Source organism: Schistocerca americana, chromosome 6 (genome assembly GCF_021461395.2).
Source record: "Schistocerca americana isolate TAMUIC-IGC-003095 chromosome 6, iqSchAmer2.1, whole genome shotgun sequence".
In the NCBI taxonomy this organism is placed as follows: domain Eukaryota; kingdom Metazoa; phylum Arthropoda; class Insecta; order Orthoptera; family Acrididae; genus Schistocerca; species Schistocerca americana.
The window spans coordinates 133253650-133273356 of record NC_060124.1 but is presented as its reverse complement, the minus strand read 5'-3'; the positions used below and the strand labels follow the sequence as shown (position 1 = coordinate 133273356).

At 37.0% G+C, this 19707-nt stretch overlaps 1 protein-coding gene across 3 annotated transcripts in view; it reads right to left on the bottom strand.

The window, feature by feature from the left end:
* Positions 1–274: 274 nt before the first annotated feature.
* The window catches only part of LOC124619551 (magnesium transporter NIPA2), a 51066-nt gene continuing 31633 nt past the window's right edge, over positions 275–19707 (bottom strand). For 2 of the 3 annotated variants that reach the window (XM_047146022.1, XM_047146024.1), the window contains exons 6-7: positions 6133–6295; positions 275–2427 (exon numbers count right to left, since the gene is read on the bottom strand). In XM_047146022.1, coding sequence (XP_047001978.1) covers positions 1941–2427; positions 6133–6295 — 650 coding nt within the window. In that variant the 3' untranslated portion in view covers positions 275–1940. The remainder of the gene's footprint in view (positions 2428–6132; positions 6296–19707) is intronic. The other variant, XM_047146021.1, reaches the window with a different exon arrangement.

Below are 19707 nucleotides of genomic sequence, written 5' to 3'. Positions count from 1 at the left end.
AATTTAAAAAATCGTTTGCTTTCCCACAGATGACAGGAATTTCAATCCCAGAAATGTTAAAGACATCTTGTACATATAAGAATTTCTCCTTTATCATTCAAACATTTCTATCAGAAGCAGGAATTTTTGTTTCATCTTGCATGTTTAGTGAAAAAGAGTTATGTTAGTTATTTCTGTAAACATTTCTAAAGCTACGTACAAATGAACTTCTTTAGCATTTTTCTCAAGACACACACATTAACTACACAGTTACATGTTTTTAAAGAGGGAACTGACAAAGGAACTGATTGGAGTGATGAAAAGGATACTGATGTGTACAAGGAAGAAGCATGTTTCTCCAGACTAGTTTATTTGACTGAATGGTCACCTGAAAGTGTAGCGATAGTCTACATTACAATTTCTGATTATCACTGTGCCAGGACAATATATTTTCATTACATAATCCATTTCTGGAAGTTGACTGTATTCTTCCCAACATAATTAAGCCATCCACAAAGTAAAGATTTTCTAACTTGTACCATCAACACTCCACAATTATGCTTAACGTATTAAAAGTTTACAGTTAAGATTGTTTATACTAAAAATGTCATCATCTGCTGTGGGCTAATTGTTCGGAACTTCACATTAACAATACAAGCACCCGAAAAGTCATGCAACCAGTTGAAGTTATCACCACATCACAATCTCACTGCTTTTATTGTACACGATAAAAAAAATTTGTTCTTCATACTCCTGAAAATGTATATTTATGGGCAGACACAGCATTTATTCAGTTATTCTACACTGATCTTAATTCTATACTCAGATTAAGTGTCACAATGGAGGTACAACATATAACAAATACGGGCCACTACAACTGAAATTCGGATGGTGCAAAGATGCAAATAAAAGGATCCAAACCTGCAGGAAGAAAATTACCTGGTATTTATGTGTGCAACTAAGCACTATCCTCATTTCATCTACAGATGGAAATTTCAGCTTTTAGCATTGAGAATTCAGTGTTTTGGTACTATCATAATATCCATTTAAAAAAAAAACATCTGGTTTACTGATTCAGTATAAGGGTAATATTTACATTCAATCACGGATTTTCCATTGTTGTATGGCTTTAGAGGTTTACTTTACTCAATCCCTCTATCACTGGCTGAGGTATGAGCACACACTAACAACTCAAGTTTTAGAAAAAAAAATGGCTCTGAATACTATGGGACTTAACTTCTGAGGTCATCAGTCCCCTACTTAAACCTAACTAACCTAAGGACATCACACACATCCATGCCCGAGGCAGGGTTCAAACCTGCAACCGTAGCGGTCGCGCGGTTCCTGACTGAAGCACCTAGAACCGCTCAGCCACTCTGGCCGGCAGTTTTAGACACTTTCTGAATTTTTTTAACAAAGAAAAGCATAAAACACATGAAAATTACTCTCAGTTCAACAAATAAAATCATTTGAGTATAAAAACTTATTTAAATGAATGCAGTAACCAGTGGGGTGGCACCGCAGAAACTAAAAATGAATGTTAATTTGAAAATTACTTAAATATTCAGACTATCAACATTAAACATTGAAACGGTATTACTAACAAATTATAGTATAACTATCTTCATTATTTGTACACTGAATATGACTCAATTGTATGAATAAATAAGTTCAAGTCTTAAAAATACCACACAAAAATATATTACATTTATACATGCAAAAGACACACATCCATGTTTAAGTGACAAACACAGAGCCATAAAACTGTTTACAACCGGCAGTCACTGTTGCGCATATCACAGCTATCAACAATCACAGATAATTTCCTGATTCAGTCTCTCCAACAGAAAAAATAATACAAATATCTTTGTACATATCCTTCAGAGTTGTTGGGAATAAAAACACTATGGATACAGTCCTGAAGACTGAAGCCTGCGAAATGTAGCAGGAGTAGCCATGGGTCATACAGGAGGAGTTGGACCAGGACTGCCATATGATGAAGATTCATCATCACTGCCTAACAGTCGCTTTGTGTCTCTGTAAACAGCTGAAGCAGGAACTCCATTTGCTCTGTTTCCTTCAGTTCCCACAGATACAATACCTGTCTTTCTTGGACGCAACATACTTCTCACATCTGAATACGAAATGTCAATATCACGGAATGCATTGAGTAGAAATATGGCTGTTACAACAGTAAGAAAGCCACACATGCCTCCAACAATGTCTTCAGGTCCCACATCCTGCCACTCACGAAACAACACTGCTGATGACACAATTACTAGTGTCGTGAAAAGAACATAATAAATAGGAGTCACAATACCAGTGTTAAACAGATCAAGTGCTCTGTTTAGGTAATTCATCTGTATTGAAATACAGAGAATAACAGCCATCAGCAGAAGCCATGTAAGCCAGTTGGATACCTCATTTGATTTCCCTGAAACGGTGTCCCTGTGTAATAAAATAAAAAGAAGAAATCTTCATATTACATACATGAGAAATATAATTAAAGTGTTGTGTATAATCTAAAATTAGACACACAGAAACAATTGACAGCAAAGAATGATAAATTAACATATAGCAAATGTTTCAGAATACTGCTAATGTTAGGTGAATGGGAAATGAAAAATAAAAAGAAAATTAAGAAGTAATACTGCTGTGAATTTAACATACTACTTCTAAGAAATGCAGACAAACACAGCAATACACTGCTTTTTATGTAGTTCCAAAAACCCTTACCAGTTTTAAAAACTGATCTTCTTCAGTCAACATATAATTTCTAGACTTTGATTCATAATGAATTACAAAAATCTGCTTACATCTACAAGATAAGTATTTAAACAATGGGACCATTTAAAGGTAGAACAAGCCAACTAATGAAGTCCAAATAAACTTAGAGAAACACATGCCTATTCATACATTTTCACTTCACACAGACATGACCACTGTTGGAGACAACCTTGGCTCTGTGTAATACATGTAAATAAACAAACACTATTCTTACATTTTACCAAACACACACACACACAAACACACACACACACACACACACACACCACACATTTAGTTTGTCCAATAGCGTAGTCTACTTTTAAAAGTGCTTTCATGTGCACCTGTCTGTCACCCATTCTTGCTCTGTGAGATGAATAGCAAAATATGCTAATTCATACTGTTGCAAATACATGTTTAAGTATTTTTTTAAAATTTTTCTGTAATCCATTTAGAATGAAGACAAATCACAGGTCCCCACAAAAGGTTATATATTCAAAAGATTATAAATTCACTGTTGCTGTTAAAGAACTTTTATTGAATGCCATGTGAAAATTTTGCATCACGGGACGTAAAATTGAATGTAAAGTCCAACTGTCAATGCACTGTTCAATATAAGCTGCAGGATCCAAAAACTCTAGTTTCATTTTTAATGGAGATACTACACCCATCATGGCAAGATCCCACTATTCACTCTCTAAGTAGTACTGCAGTGTTTTGATCCATTCAACAGCTGCCCTACTTCAAAACTGATCAGTGTTTAAAAAAAATTATATCCAAATGATACATGTACAACTTCAAAATTTTTTTATGATCGCCATCCAACGTACCAACCTTAAAACAACTTTCTTTTTATACCAAGCCTAGTACCTACAGTAAGGAGGTACATCTCCCAGTAAAGCCTAAAGAAACTCATGTAAATAAACGAACACTATTATTACCTATTAGAACAACAGATTCCTTCCTCATAGAGATGGAAGAGTGAAACAGTGAGGGGGAGAAAGAACCTCAAAGATAAAAATCATTCAGTTTCAAACTAACAAAAAGATGACCTGATACTACCAGAAGTAAATATTAACAAATATACATTAAATAAAACATCATGCAAAACCGCTGAAGACCAGCTGGATAAAAAGTATAAATAAAGCTAATACATAGAATAACTAATCAAGTATGTAACTGTGTTAACCTAAAACTTTGGGTGCTGGCTTTTTTCAATTTTCACACAATTACAAGGAAACCAAGGGTCAGACTAGTAATTACCTTAATGATGTAAAATACTTGTCCCATTGAGATACACTTTTAGGGGAAAAAAGAAAAAAAAAAAAAAACTATGTCTAGTATTCGTAAGAAAGATCTTTTGTTGCCCCTTTTCGTGAAAACAGGTGGGTTCTCTAATACATATGACTGAATGACAGCCACTACTTTTAACCCTGCCCAATCTCTCTCCTTTTTCCTCCCTCAGCAAGGAATTAATAGTTCCAAAAGCCAGAAATAATTTTATTCACTTTTAAATGTGTATCACCAACACTTGGAGTTTGCTTTCTGAAGATAAAGAATGGCCAGCCTTTCTGTTTCTTTGTAATTTTATTGTTTCCTTTGTATATTTTCACTCCGTGTTATCTTCTGGAATGGTGCACCTAACTTATATAAAGAATATACTCAGCAGAACGAAGCAGTAAGAATACTGCGTGACATAGGTAACTACATTTCTACTCGCCCAGATAGGCGTACATGTTAAAGCTCCGCTTTCCAGGATGGAGAGGTTCATCAGTCCCTGACTGAAACCACCTGGCAGACTTAACGATGAGGGTCGGAACTCTGGTCAGCCTGGACGTGGTTTTTAGACAGTTTCCCTCAACCCACTACATGGATACAAGGCAGCTACCCAAGTCCTGCCTCAGTTACATGATTTACAAACATTTAGACCACTTTTTCTCAATTCCACATGATTAACAGTACACACAGATAGTTGGCATACACGTCTTTCATCCCAGGGGGTACCGAGGAAGGGGGGGGGGGGGGGGGGGGTAAGCCAACCCAATTCTGTAAATAACTTGCTGACCCTGTGCTGATGCAGAAAAAAGGGCACAAGAAAAAGAAGAAAACAGTTAACTGCACTTCTACCAGCAACATCGAAAAAAAACTTTTGTTAAATGTTCTTGATGCATAAGTTTCATATAAACATGCCAGCTCTGCCTTTACCAATACCTCCACTCCAGGAGTAAGATGCTAATCAAAATCCTGAAGTATATATCATATCGTATTACCAGAGATCATGTGATGTTCAGATGGGATTAACCAAGTTAGATAAATCTAAGTGGCTGTTCCACTCTATACAGACTCTTCTAGAAAAAGGGGTTTCAAATGATGTCAGTCAATAAGAATTCCACACTGGCATTCTTAATGCTGGTGCATCTTAGGTCACAAGCCACTGAACATAGGGGTTTCACTCAATACAACTGGTCAGACCACAAAACTTAACCTAGTATCTTCTTCTACAAAATCACTCCTCCTGACACCATTGCCACCTATCTTAAGAAAAAAAAGGCAATTCCGCTTTAGTTCACAATGAAATAGTTAATTAATGTCTCTAATGTGAGAATTACCTAACAACTAAAATTAATTTCCCATTGCAGATTTCTCTACATTCTTACATCTCAAGTTTTTTTCGAAAGTTTGTTGAGCCCTGTCTAGACATGCATTTGCTCATGATGCAAAAGGTCAACCTAATTTCCACATTAATGATGTGAATGTCTGAAATAAATCTACACCTGTTTCCCTCTACTGTCTGTCATCACTTCCCATCTGTCTCTTCCCCTCTTCCTTTTCATAGGTCCAGAGCATTTCTTCTCTTTCCTAGTACAATCTGAAGGGCAACAATTTCTTAGCTGGTTCTGCTATTACCATATCTACTACACATCCTACAAAACCACTACAAAGGCTCATATTTTCCCCTTTCTGACACTTTCGCAGTCATTCCATTAGAAAAAAATGCTGCAATGATCACCACGTCAAAGGGAGTGTAGCAAGACATCCAACAAACCATAAAGTAAGTCTAGCATTTCCCACTCATGTTTTATGACAGTGATGTAAAAAATAATACTTTGGTGGCTTGCTGAATATTTTTAAAAAATCTGTCACTGTTTTCTATAGACCATGTCTGCATGCTTGTCACACCGGACTCTACTCCGTGGTTTTTTCCAGCCACATTTCAAGATCTACAACAATATCTAGTGCGCACTGCAACTATGGCAAGCTCAACAAGTCATTTAAAAATAAAATGATTCTTATGGAAATAGCACTCTGAAAAATAGTTTAATAACACATGATTCAATCAATACACCAGAAAATAGTTGAGATACAAATTTTGCATTTTTATAATACCTGATAGCAAGTCCTAGGCCCTTACAGCTCATAACACTGAGGGAACCAATTGCAGAACATAACGTAATGTAAACCACAACATTTCGTTGTCCATATCGTGGGCCGAAGTATGATATAATTGCCAGTGTTAGTGCCAACACTAGGAAAACATAGAACACAAAACCTGTGAAAAGAATAATGCACAGTCTGTCAAACAGATCTAAAATTAACAAATAAATTTGTATGCAAAATACATATAATAGTTTTGTAGCATTTGTCAAAACTTATGACCATCTTTCCAATTACTGTCAATCCAATCATAGTTCACGTGATACACCATATGATTGTCCTTTTGACAATAAGTGTAGGTGTGGTATTAATTCAAATGCTTCTCAGAAATCAAGAAATACAGCATCTACCCGACTGCCTTGATCCAAAGCTTTCAGTATGTCATGAGAGAAAAGCACAAGTTGGGTTTCACATGATCAATGTTTTCAAAATAAATGCTGGTTGGCACTGATGAGGTAATTCTGTTCAAAATACTTCACTGTATTTGAGATCAGAATATGCTCTAAGGTTCTACAACAAACTGATGTCAAGGGTACTAGACAGCAGTTTTGGTGATCACTTCTACTACCCTTCTTGTACACTGGTGTGATCTGTGCCTTTTTCCAAGAACAGGGCACAATTTTTTGTTCGAGGGATCTATGATAGATTATAGTTAGAAGACGGGCTAGCTCAGCTGCAAAATCATCTGTATAGAATCTGACAAGGATTCCACCTGGCTCTGGAGCTTTGTTCAATTTTAACAATTTCAGTTGTTTCTCACCACCACTAACACTATACTTATTTCTTTCATCTTTTCAGTGGTACAAGGATTAAATTGGGGCAATTCTCCTGTGTCAATAAAATAAATCACACAATACAAATGCAAGGTTCTACGAGGACCAACCAAAATTGCAACTCATGTGTTAATTACATAGCTTTCTACACACGAATGACAACCACCAAACCGGTATAATGTTTAACTGACACTGACAAATTGTTTTGGAGATTTCAATATGTTGTACAGCATGACTATTAAGACATGAGAGCCTGCAACTCCACACACTGGTGTTTTGAATCCTGAGCACTCATTTTCCTGGACTCGTGAGGTGGGAACTTTGTCTTCAACATATCCTCTCATGCTTCAACCATTCCAGGTTCAAACTACATTAAACCTTCAACTGCTCTGGACGTGTTAACGTGCACGTCTTTGTACCTGTCTGTGTGTGCTCTGAACATGTTTATGCATGCCACCAGTCATTTACCTGGTACTCTGAATGTGTCTACGCATAGACACATTCAGAGTACCAGGTAGAAGGACTGGTGGCACACGTAAACACATTCAGAGCACACACAGACAGGTACAAAGGTGTGCACGTTAACACGTCCAGACCAGTTAAGGGGTTAACCTAACTTGACCCCTCCTAAACCAATTTGTGTTGCATTTTTTAAATTTTTTCCTGTAATGTTTTTCCTTCTGCTTACATTTATTATACTTTGTTTTATTGTCTTAGCTTGTGTAACATCCCAAGGACAGAAAACCCCAATTAACAAACTTTGTGGAAACTTAAAGTAGGGAAGTGAGTCATCTTGACAGTGACAGCAACTATTTACAATAAAATCTAAACTGGTAATATTTTGATTAACACCTATATCATTCAAATACTGAGAATAGCAAACAAATAGGGTACATAAAAGGAAAGGATTATCATAGATTCTTTATCAAACACCTATAGAATAAATTCAAAATCATATGAACGAAGGTTAAATCCAAGAAAGTAATTCAGTCAAAGATAACATTTACCATGGAAGAGTGTTGTAGCTGCATCGAATAGGAAATTCAATGTGACTGCAATGCAACTCGGAAAAGGAAATATTCAGTCAGTTAGTTGCTCTTGAGTCACTCTAAAGTACTTTTGCGATAGTTGTCTGGCTGCAAACACTATTAGGTTGTTTCAGTTTTGGAAGTTCGATAATTCGTGAGATAGAGACTGAAGTACTGCTCAGTCATTTGACTGAAGAAAGTTAATCTTTACAATTCTCAACGAGACGGTATATTAAGATGAGTGTTAGACTTCAGTTGAGTGATATTGGTTTATCGGACTTGGCCTTCGTACTGATGAACAGTTACAAACCTTGACACCAATGGATCAACGACAGAAAAACAATTCATAGTCTTGAGTAGGGCACAATAAAACGAAGACACGAAGAAAGACAAGTATGCCAATTAGTCAAAAGTTGTCACCAGTGTCACAATTACTGAACTGAACAGAAGTTAATCTTGAATGACATATCGGTGTGCCTGTGTTGTACGGACAAACAATTAATTACAGAAAGAACAATAAAATCTGAGTCAAAAGATAAATCTTAAGTGTCACCTAACTCATTACATGGACAATACAATGCGTATTAATGCAAGTTGATTGACTCTTTAAAAAATTTTAAGTAACTAAGTGAGTACATGAATAATCGACAGTGAAGAGCGATTAGTTTAAACCAGTATTACGGTGTGTTAAAAAAACATTTACCCCAATATAAATTATCTTTGGAGTTATGTTGGACTGTTGTTAATAACTTGACGCAGCATTGGAATAGCAGACAGCAAAGTTTCATCTTCGCTATGTATGATGCGAAAAACGACCATAATGATGAAATCAAGAATCGAGATTTTATTTCATCACGGAAATAATTGGGCATAAAAATAAAAATAAACAATTGCAGTTTACCAGTTTGCACAAGCTGAGAAGGCTGTTGCGGGCAGATAACAGAATATTTCTAAACCAGGCAAGGAGTTGTGTTCTTACAAGAGTTACAAATGCTGTTCCATGTCATACCGATGGGGACGAACATCGTTACGAGTCGTGTCTCCTCCCAGAGAGTGAAGGAGGAGGAAAGGAACGTCACATCAGTTGGCGCCTACAACGCGGGGACTCGATGACACCAAGTGACACATCGTTCGCCTACAGCAAAGGGCCTGATGACACCGGACTACACATCGTTTGGCACTTCACATCGACGAACCCAGCAGAGACAACCTCTAAGACTGCCACATGAGGGTCAATGCTTCCGACCATGAGATATCTACAGACGGAGCGACGCAACACGTCAGAGAACTTTTCGATAGCAGAACGCCAGTCAAGACAGTGACATAAACTGCCGGCAGGGACATGGGCGAAGCTGCAACAATCCCAAATAGATGATAAACAGTAGGCACTAATCAAAATAAGTGATTATTTAGGTACCGTAGATTTCATTATTTTACCATATTGGTAACAGTGAGATTTTCATTGTGCTTGTCTCAAGTAGGAGTAAATGTAGTGTCGTTTGAATATTGTAATTGTAGTAAACCATAGTTAACAAAATTTTTCATCATGTCAAAGCAAAGTAGGAGATTACATGGTGATTTTGACAAAACCATTCCAGAATCTGTTGTTGAACTAAGTGAATTATCCGAACATGAGAAGATAAACAGAGCAATTGTTAACGTAGGAGGAGAATCATTTACAGAGTTGGACAAAATTCTTACTCCTAGTGTATCTGGTTCTGGAATAGAAAGTAAGATTATGGAAGTAGATGATGATAATTTTGATCCCGAGGAGAAAGCAGGCAACAAATGCATGATGAATGTTGCACAAATCGGTTCAGGAAATACAGATGTACTTTAGTGCTATACTATCAAAGCTAAATATGTTGGGTGATTTAAATACTAGCTGAACGACAAGTGATATTAAATACGAAATTTTCTGATGAAGCTGAACAACAAGCAACTTTAAATACTAAATTTTCTGAACAGTGGGAGATGTTAGAAAATAGATTACCTGACATCGATGCTAGGATAATGGAGCAGCAAGCAGCTATCGATGCCAAATTCAGGAATCAACAACAGGTCTTAGAAAATAACTTTGCAGAACAACAGGCTAAAATGATCATTGCCTGGAAGGATAAGTTTATTCAACAGCAGGTTAATGTTGATATTAAAATTGATAATATAGAATCCAGATTAGTGAATCGAGAAAAAGAAGAAGTTAAAATTACTGACCGTATCAACAAAATCCACGAAAGTGTTAGTTATTTTTCAGAACAGTTTGGGGTCATATCGGAAAGGGTTAACAACTTTACTGAGAATAATTGCACTATTACCAAAAAAATAGAGGGATTAACTGGTCATCTAAATGATTTACAGATTGGCTCATTAAGTAAAACAGATACTTACCTGTTAAACCAAAGTAAGAAGCTAGAAGAGGATCTATATGAATGGACAGAACATAAGACTATAGAAGTTGATGGCAATGTGCGATCTGCCATCAAGAGTGCACAGAAGCAGGTACTAGGACAGACACCAAGGGATAATTCTTCAAAAGAAACTTTTGTTAAAGAATTTAAACAGATTAAAGACAAAATTGTCAATGAATTTACCAAAGTGTGTCACTCAGCAATTAGCTTCGCTCACTCATCAGAGCAACGATCAAGTAGTAATGCCAAGCCGAAAAATGAACAAATAGGTAGCCATACGAAATCTAACTGCGAGAGAAAACGTTCGCGAGTACAACACAACGCATCTACAGGTGAACCATAGGAAGTTAAAAGCCAATCGGATGAAGAGGATGATCCCTATGTTCAAAGAAGTTTTATTTCATCATTAAAGGTAGAACATAGTATTAGACAATTTCCTATTTTTTCCAAGTGAAAAGAATAACATTAATCCCAAAGTATTTATTAATGCTTTTAAAAGGATATTTCCACATAGTTGGACAAAGTATGACAAACTACAATTCATAGTATCAAAAATTGTAGGAAAAACAGCATTGTGGACCACTGAGCTAGGTGAAACCTGCAATACATGTTCCGAAATTGAAAAACTATTTCTAGCAAAATATTGGTCAATTAGTAGCTAAGAGAGATTATGTAAAGAGGTTTATCCGCCTGAATTTTACAATTCAAAGAAAGAAACACTGAGACAATATTTTGAACGTTATTTCAACAAGACACGTTATTGGACTGAACCGTTTTCGAGTAGGGAGGTTATTAGAACATTAAAAGGTAGATTACCTTTTAATATCAGAGAGAGACTTATTCATGTACCCAATAGTGAGGTAGAACGATTTCTGTCTGATTCGATCGACATGCTGATGGAAGATGCGAGACAATGACCGAATAACAATAGTAATTTAGGAATAATGTGTGTACCGACCAATGGAATACCGGTAATCAAAGTAATAGTCATTCTCCAGACTAACCGAAGTAACAATAATTCCGTAGGGAATAATAACCAAATACCAGGAGCAGGAGGTTTTCAACGGGTGAACGTTGTAAACACAAATAGGAAAAGAAAGTTTGGGGGACAGCAGTCGTCACACAATCCATGTTGCGACAATGGCCATGGGAATCATTGTGCTCCTATGGAGCCACCGAATAAATCAAATTGGGGAATGTATCAGATGAATAATGTAGGTTGGACAAACATTAATACTACACGTGCGTCTTCCGGATCTACCAGACCCATACCGTTGACAGATGGGAGAAATGTAGTTGCGGATAATATATATCCACCAACAAGAAATGAAATTCATTTAGTAGAGTTACATGAACCACCGAGGAACCTGAATGACGGACGGTCAAACTAGTACCAGTCATTTTAGGCCTTCCTCGGGTGGCTGGTATTGAGGAGGGAAGCAAACATCACGAGTCAATAAATATTCTTGAATATAATACGGAACCAGATATTCAGGAAGATCTCATGAAAGAACCAAAAAATGAAAAATGGTATACTTTGCAAGCGACTGTAGTAGTAAAGATTAATAGTTTACCGGTTAATATACTGATAGATACAGAAGCAACCGTTAGTGTGATGATAATGGGTTGCTTGAATATGGTTAGTCAGCAACAAAAAATACTTACCTTACCAGTAACAGGCTACACAGTGTCAGGGGTGTTTAGCGCGAAAGCACAGTGCATAATTAAGCAGATACGGGTGACAGTGGAACTACAAGGAGTAGCCATAGAATGCACGTTCTTGGTAGTGTCTGGAATGTCAACACCGTGTATTTGAGGTATGGATTTTTTATATGATTATGGTGCAGTGATTGATATTAAGGGAGGTGTGTGTACTTTTATAGCTAAAGGCAAATTATTAAAGGCAACTTTGCTGAAAAAGAAGATTATTTTAGGAAAGTATTGCCAGAATCTAACTGTTAATTGTCTTCCTGTAAATGATTTGCATTTCAAGAATAATGATTGTGTTAGGCAAACTGATGCTGAGACCGATGTATCGAGCATCGCTGAAAAAGTACGAGAATCGGAATATTTATCGCCCCAACAACAAACTGAATTGAGAGAAGTCTTACAAATTACTTTTGCCTGTATTTAATAATTTAAAAAAACAGGTGTAATTAAGGACTTTGAATATTGTATCGAAACATGCCCTCATTCGACTTTTTGTAAATCGATGTATTCAGTCCCTTAGTCAAAAAGAGTAACTAAAGAGATCAAAAAGATGATAGACTGGGGAATTATTGAGACTTCCATGTCCAAATACTCAAGCCCATTATTGGCAGTGACTAAGCCAAACGGTGACATTCGGTAAGTCTTAGACGCTCATGATATTAATAAGATTATTAAGCCTGTGAGGACTCGCCCGGAGAATTTAGAAGAACTTTTACAGAAATTTCACAGGGTGAAGTTTTTAACCTCCCTTACCCTCCGAAGCTCATATTGGCAAACTAAAATATCTAAGGAATCAAGAAAGTATAAGGCGTTCATTTACCTAGGACATAGTTACCAATTTAAAGTAATGCCGTTTGGACTGAACATTAGTGGTGGTGTTTTTATAACTGTTTTAGATACAATACTCGGTCCGGAGTTACTAGAGTGGGTCACTGTATATGTTGACAACTTACTGATCACCACAGAGACCTGGGAAGAATATATTGAGCTAATGAATCGTGTATCTGAGAATTCCTAGAATATGGAGTCACGATTAATTTAGCAAAATCCAAATTTGGAAGAAATCAGATTGAATTCTTGGGTCTTATTGTAGCTTCTGAAGGAATTATTCCAAATCCTAAAAAGTTGGATGCAATAAGAAATTGTTCGTATCTGCAAAATAAGAAACAGCTTAAGTCATTTTTAGGTCTGGCATCTTTCTTCAGAAAGTTTGTATCTCAGCAGTTATTAAATAAAGACTGTCTGTTGCAATTGTTGAGGAAAAATGTATAGTGGCAATGGGCAGAATCTTGTAGTAAAGCCTTTGACGAGATTCGCAATGCTTTAAGAAATGCTCTGTTGTTGCATCATCCACAGATGGATAAAGATTTTTTCATAGCAACAGATGCAGCGGAAACAGTACTAGGTGCTACATTATTCCAAATAGACGATGAGGATAAAGTAGAAACTATAAAAATTATTGCCTTTGCTAGTCGAACCTTAGCAGGTTGTGAACGCTCATACAGTACTACTGAGCTGGAAGTATTAGCAATTATATAGGCACTAAAAAAATATACCGATATTTTGTATATGGTAAACGGATAATGATACATTGCGACCATAAAGCAGTGACGTTCTTCATTATGAGTAGAATGTTAAACGGCCGACTTACGTGTTGGGCCTTATTATTACAGGAATATGACGTAACCGTTAAGCATGTCAAAGGGAGAGAGAATGTTGTCGCTGATGCATTGTCGAGGTTACCAGCTACCAAGATCGAAGACGTTGAAGAAGAGCGATTAATGGATTTTAAGGTGATGATGTTAGGAACACTTCCATATAGGAAAGAGGTTAATGAAATGAGTTTGCAAAATGCAGAAAGTAACTGGTAAATGGAGAAAAATACTAAGTGATTTAAGAACAGGAACGATTGATAAAGTTAATAGTCATTACCAATTGCATGAAGACGTATTGTTTTATTGTAAAACTGAGAAGGATGAGTGGAAGATATGCATACCCTCAAGGTGTATTGATTCCGTATTGTGGTTAACACATATGAGATGGGACATTTCGAAGCTCGTAAGTGTGTAAAGAAATTACAACAACTATGTTTCTATCCAAATTTACCAAAAAGAGCTTAAGAAATACTCGAGAGCTGTAGGATATGTCAAAAGGCAAAGCCGGTCAATTATTGTGTTAAAGATGTGTTGCATTCGATAATACCTAGGAAACCTCTAAGCATTATATCATGTGATACGTGTGGGCCATTCCCAGCAGCAAAAGGAAATTTTAAATATATATTTGCGATGTATGATCTTTTCACAAAATATGTAAAATTGTATGTGTTACAATCAACTAATGTGAAAACTATGTTAAGAAGGATCATAGATGATTATTTAGTTAAAGTGGGGAAGCCTGCAATGCTAATTTCTGATAATGCATTGTATTTTCGAAGTAAAGTGTGGTGCGAAACAATGAAGACATGGGGAATTCCTCATGTATTCGTTGTCCGCTATAATCAATCAGGGAAGTCCATAGAAAGAGTCTTCTTAGAATTGAACAGATCCATAAGAACGTATGTGCGTAACCAACATCACAGATGGATAGAATTAATTGGAAAATTTGAAGAAATGTATAATGAATTACCACGTATGTCAAACGGTTATTCACCTAATGAGATTTTATTTAATAAGCAACATAGTAATGAGTGACTTGGTAAGTTACCATGCTTACGTAATAAGACAAAGGATCGTGATAAGTTTATACATAAAGTATATTTAAGATTACAACATAAAGCTAATCTTCCAAAAAGTCAGTTCGATAAGAAGCTAGGTCAGTAGTAGTAGTAGTTCTTGTAATAATCAAGTTAAATTTTAAGTAATCAAAGACGATGATGAGTTTCACAGTTTACTAAGTAACAACAGCATGTTTCATTAAGTTTTGTTTAATAAACCATCGAGAAACATGACGGCTTTTGTTAAAAGTTTATTAAGTAATTAAGTATGTCTCTTTTAAGTTAATTATTAATGTTTGTTTGTTATTCTTTTACTAATGTGCCTCATCATGTTATGCAATAAACGAGGCATCTACTTATATAAAGTACGCAAACACACTGAAACATCTTGTCATGGTCATTCCAGAATAAGGAAATTGATTTAAAAGTAAAAGAGCACTTATTTTGAGAAAAACAAGGTAAGAGATGAGTAAAGGAAAATAAATATAAACAGATAAAACAATAAACTTGAAAAGGGTGAAACACATTTCAATGATAGAACATTACTAATAAAATAGTGACAGTGTTTAAAAAGCTGTACTGGTTAATAGACCGTTAGGACACGTGTGAAGTGACAAGAGATTAGCCACAATAGATGCAAATATGATCAATTAAGGGCAGAAACAATGTGCCATGATGAAAACAATGAAAATGTAGTATCATGTATGTGCACAAGAGAGAAGTGAGCTAATTGTTACAGACTAAATGACAGTGGTGATGCGGACCATCTTAAGGCAGATTGTACTGAGTTATTAGTGCAGTCTACCGGGAGAGCAACCACCGGACAACGAAGGTCACCAGATGAGCACAGGTAATCAGATGGTACTCGCTGCCTTATACGATTTGATGCTGTGGCAGCATCGCCATGGTGCAGGAGAAGAAGAAACTGGCTTCGAACCAGGCCATGTTTGCAGCTCGCATGGTCTGGTGCAGACGCAGAGTCAGTGTGGCGATGCAACGAAAGGAAAATGAACAATAATGATGAATTTTTATAAGTTACGGATCTTAAGTTCATATGATTGTACCGAATGATGCAGCAATTCAATCTTGTAAATTTGTTTGTGTGTGTGTGTGTGTGTGTGTGTGTGTGTGTGTGTGTGTAACACCCCAAGGACAGAAAAACCCCAATTAACAAACTTTGTGGAAACTTGAAAGTAGGGAAGTGAGTCATCTTGACAGTGCACCAACTATTGACGATAAAATCTACACTGGTAATATTTTGATAAACACCTATATCATTCAAATACTGAGAATAGCATACAAAAAGGGGAGATAACAGGAAAGGATTATCATAGATTCTTTATCAAACACCTATTGAATAAATTCAAAACCATATGAATGAAATAAAGTAACCCAGTTCAAAATGGTTCAAATGGCTCTGAGCACTATGGGACTTAACATCTGAAGTCATCAGTCCCCTAGAACTTAGAACTACTAAAACCTAACTAACCTACGGACATCACACACATCCATGCCCGAGGTAGGATTCGAACCTGCGACCGTAGTGGTCATGCCGTTCCAGACTGAAGCGCCTAGAACCGCTCGGCCACATTGGCTGGCGAAGTAATTCAGTCAAAGATAACATTTACCATGGAAGAGAGTTGTAGCCGCATTGAAAAGGAAATTCAATGCAACTACAATCCAACTTGGATATGGAAATGTTCAGTCAGTTGCTCTTGAGTCGCTCTAAAGTACTTTTGCGATAGTTGTCTGGATGCAAGCGCTATTACATTGTTTCAGTTTTGGAAGTTTGATAATTCATGAGATAGAGACTGAAGTATTGCTCATTTATTTGATTGAGGAAAGTTAATCTTTACCGTTCTCAGCGTGATGGTATATTAAGATGAGTGTTAGACTTCAATTGAGTGATATTGGTTTATCGGACTTAGCTTTTGTACTGATGAACAGTTACAAACCTTGACACCAATGAATCAACGACAGAGAAACAATTCGTAGTCTTGAGTAGGGCTCAATAAAACGAAGACACGAAGAAAGACAAGTATGCCAATTAGTCAAAAGTTGTCGTCAGTGTCACGATTACTGAACTGAACAAAAGTTAATCTTGAATGACATATTGGTGTGCCTTTGTTGTAGGGACAAACAATTAATTACAGAAAGAACAATAAAATCTGAGTCAAAAGATAAATCTTAAGTGTCACCTCACTCATTACATGGACAATACAATGTGTATTAATGCAAGTTGATTGACTCTTTCAACATTTTAAGTAACTAAATGAGTACATGTTTAATGGACAGTGAAAAGTGATTAGTTTAAACCAGTATTACGGAGTATTAAAAAAACATTTACTTGAACATAAGATATCTCTGGAGTTACGTCGGACCGTTGACAATAACTTGATGTAGCAATGGCATAGCAACGTGTACATCTACACGATTACTCTGCAATTCACATTTAAGTGCTTGGCAGAGGGTTCATCGAACCACAACCATACTATCTCCCTACCATTCCACTCCCGAACAGCGCGCAGGAAAAACGAACACCTAAACCTTTCTGTTCAAGCTCTGATTTCTCTGATTTTATTTTGATGATCATTCCTACCTATGTAGGTTGGACTCAACAAAATATTTTCACATTCGGAAGAGAAAGTTGGTGACTGAAATTTCGTAAATAGATCTCGCCGCGACGAAAAACGTCTTTGCTTTAATGACTTCCATCCCAATTCGCGTATCATATCTGCCACACTCTCTCCCCTATTACGTGATAATACAAAACGAGCTGCCTTTTTTTGCACCCTTTCGATGTCCTCTGTCAATCCCACCTGGTAAGGATCCCACACCGCGCAGCAATATTCTAACAGAGGACGAACGAGTGTACTGTAAGCTGTCTCTTTAGTGGACTTGTTGCATCTTCTAAGTGTCCTGCCAATGAAACACAACCTTTGGCTTGCCTTCCCCTCAATATTATCTATGTGGTCTTTCCAACTGAAGTTGTTCGTAATTTTTACACCCAGGTACTTAGTTGAATTGACAGTCTTGAGAATTGTACTATTTATCGAGTAATCTAATTCCAACGGATTTCTTTTGGAACTCATGTGGATCACCTCACACTTTTCATTATTTAGCGTCAACTGCCACCTGCCACACCATACAGCAATCTTTTCTAAGTCGCTTTGCAACTGATACTGGTCTTCGAATGACCTTACTAGATGGTAAATTACAGCATCATCTGCGAACAACCTAAGAGAACTGCTCAGATTGTCACCCAGGTCATTTATATAGATCAGGAACAGCAGAGGTCCCAGGACGCTTCCAACACCTGATATCACTTCAGTTTTACTCAATGATTTGCCGTCTATTACTACGAACTGCAACCTTCCTGACAGGAAATCACGAATCCAGTCGCACAACTGAGACGATACCCCATAGGCCCGCAGCTTGATTAGAAGGCACTTGTGAGGAACGGTGTCAAAAGCTTTCCGGAAATCTAGAAATACGGAATCAACTTGAGATCCCCTGTCGATAGCGGCCATTACTTCAAGCGAATAAAGAGCTAGCTGCATTGCACAAGAACGATGTTTTCTGAAACCATGCTGATTACGTATCAATAGATCGTTCCCTTCGAGATGACTCATAATGTTTGAATACAGTATATGCTGCAAAACCCTACTGCAAACTGACGTCAATGATATAGGTCTGTAGTTCAATGGATTACTCCTACTACCCTTCTTAAACACTGGTGCGACCTGTGCAATTTTCCAATCAGTAGGTACAGATCTATCGGTGAGCGAGCGGTTGTATATGATTGCTAAGTAGGGAGCTATTGTATCAGCGTAATCTGAAAGGAACCTAATCGGTATACAATCTGGACCTGAAGACTTGCCAGTATCAAGCGATTTGAGTTGCTTCGCAACCCCTAAGGTATCTACTTCTAAGAAACTCATGCTAGCAGCTGTTCGTGTTTCAAATTCTGGAATATTCCATTCATCTTCCCTGGTGAAGGAATTTCAGAAAACTGCGTTCAATAACTCCGCTTTAGCGGCACAGTCGCCGGTAACAGTACCATCGACACTGCACAGCGAAAGTATTGACTGCAGCTTGCCGCTTGTGTACTTTACATATGACCAGAATTTCTTCAGATTTTCTACCAAATTTCGAGACAATGTTTCGTTGTGGAACCTATTAAAGTCATCTCGCATTGATGTCCGTGCCAAATTTCACGCGTCTGTAAATTTTAGCCAATCTTCGGGATTTCGCGTTCTTCTGAACTTCGCATGCTTTTTCCGTTGCCTCTGCAACAGCGTTCGGACCTGTTTTGTGTACCACGAGGGATCAGTTCCATCTCTTACCAATTTATGAGGTATGAATCTCTCAATTGCTGTTGCTACTATATCTTTGAATTTGAGCCACATCTCGTCTACATTTACATAGTCAATTCGGAAGGAATGGAGATTGTGTCTTAGGAAGGCTTCTAGTGACACTTTATCTGTTTTTTTAAATAAAATTATTTTGCGTTTGTTTCTGGTGGATTTGGAAGAAACAGTATTGATCCTAGCTACAACGACCTTGTGATCACTAATCCCTGTATCAGTCATGATGCTCTCTCTTAGCTCTGGATTATTTATGGCTAAGAGATCAAGTGTGTTTTCGCAACCATTTACAATTCGCGTGGGTTCGTGGACTAACTGCTCGAAATAATTTTCGGAGAAAGCATTTAGGACAATCTCGTAAGATCTTTTCTGCCTACCACCGGTTTTGAACAAGTATTTTTGCCAACATATCGAGGGAAGGTTGAAGTCCCCATCAACTATAACCGTATGAGTGTGGTATTTATTTGTTACGAGACTCAAATTTTCTCTGAACTGTTCAGCAACTATATCATCGGAGTCTGGGGATCG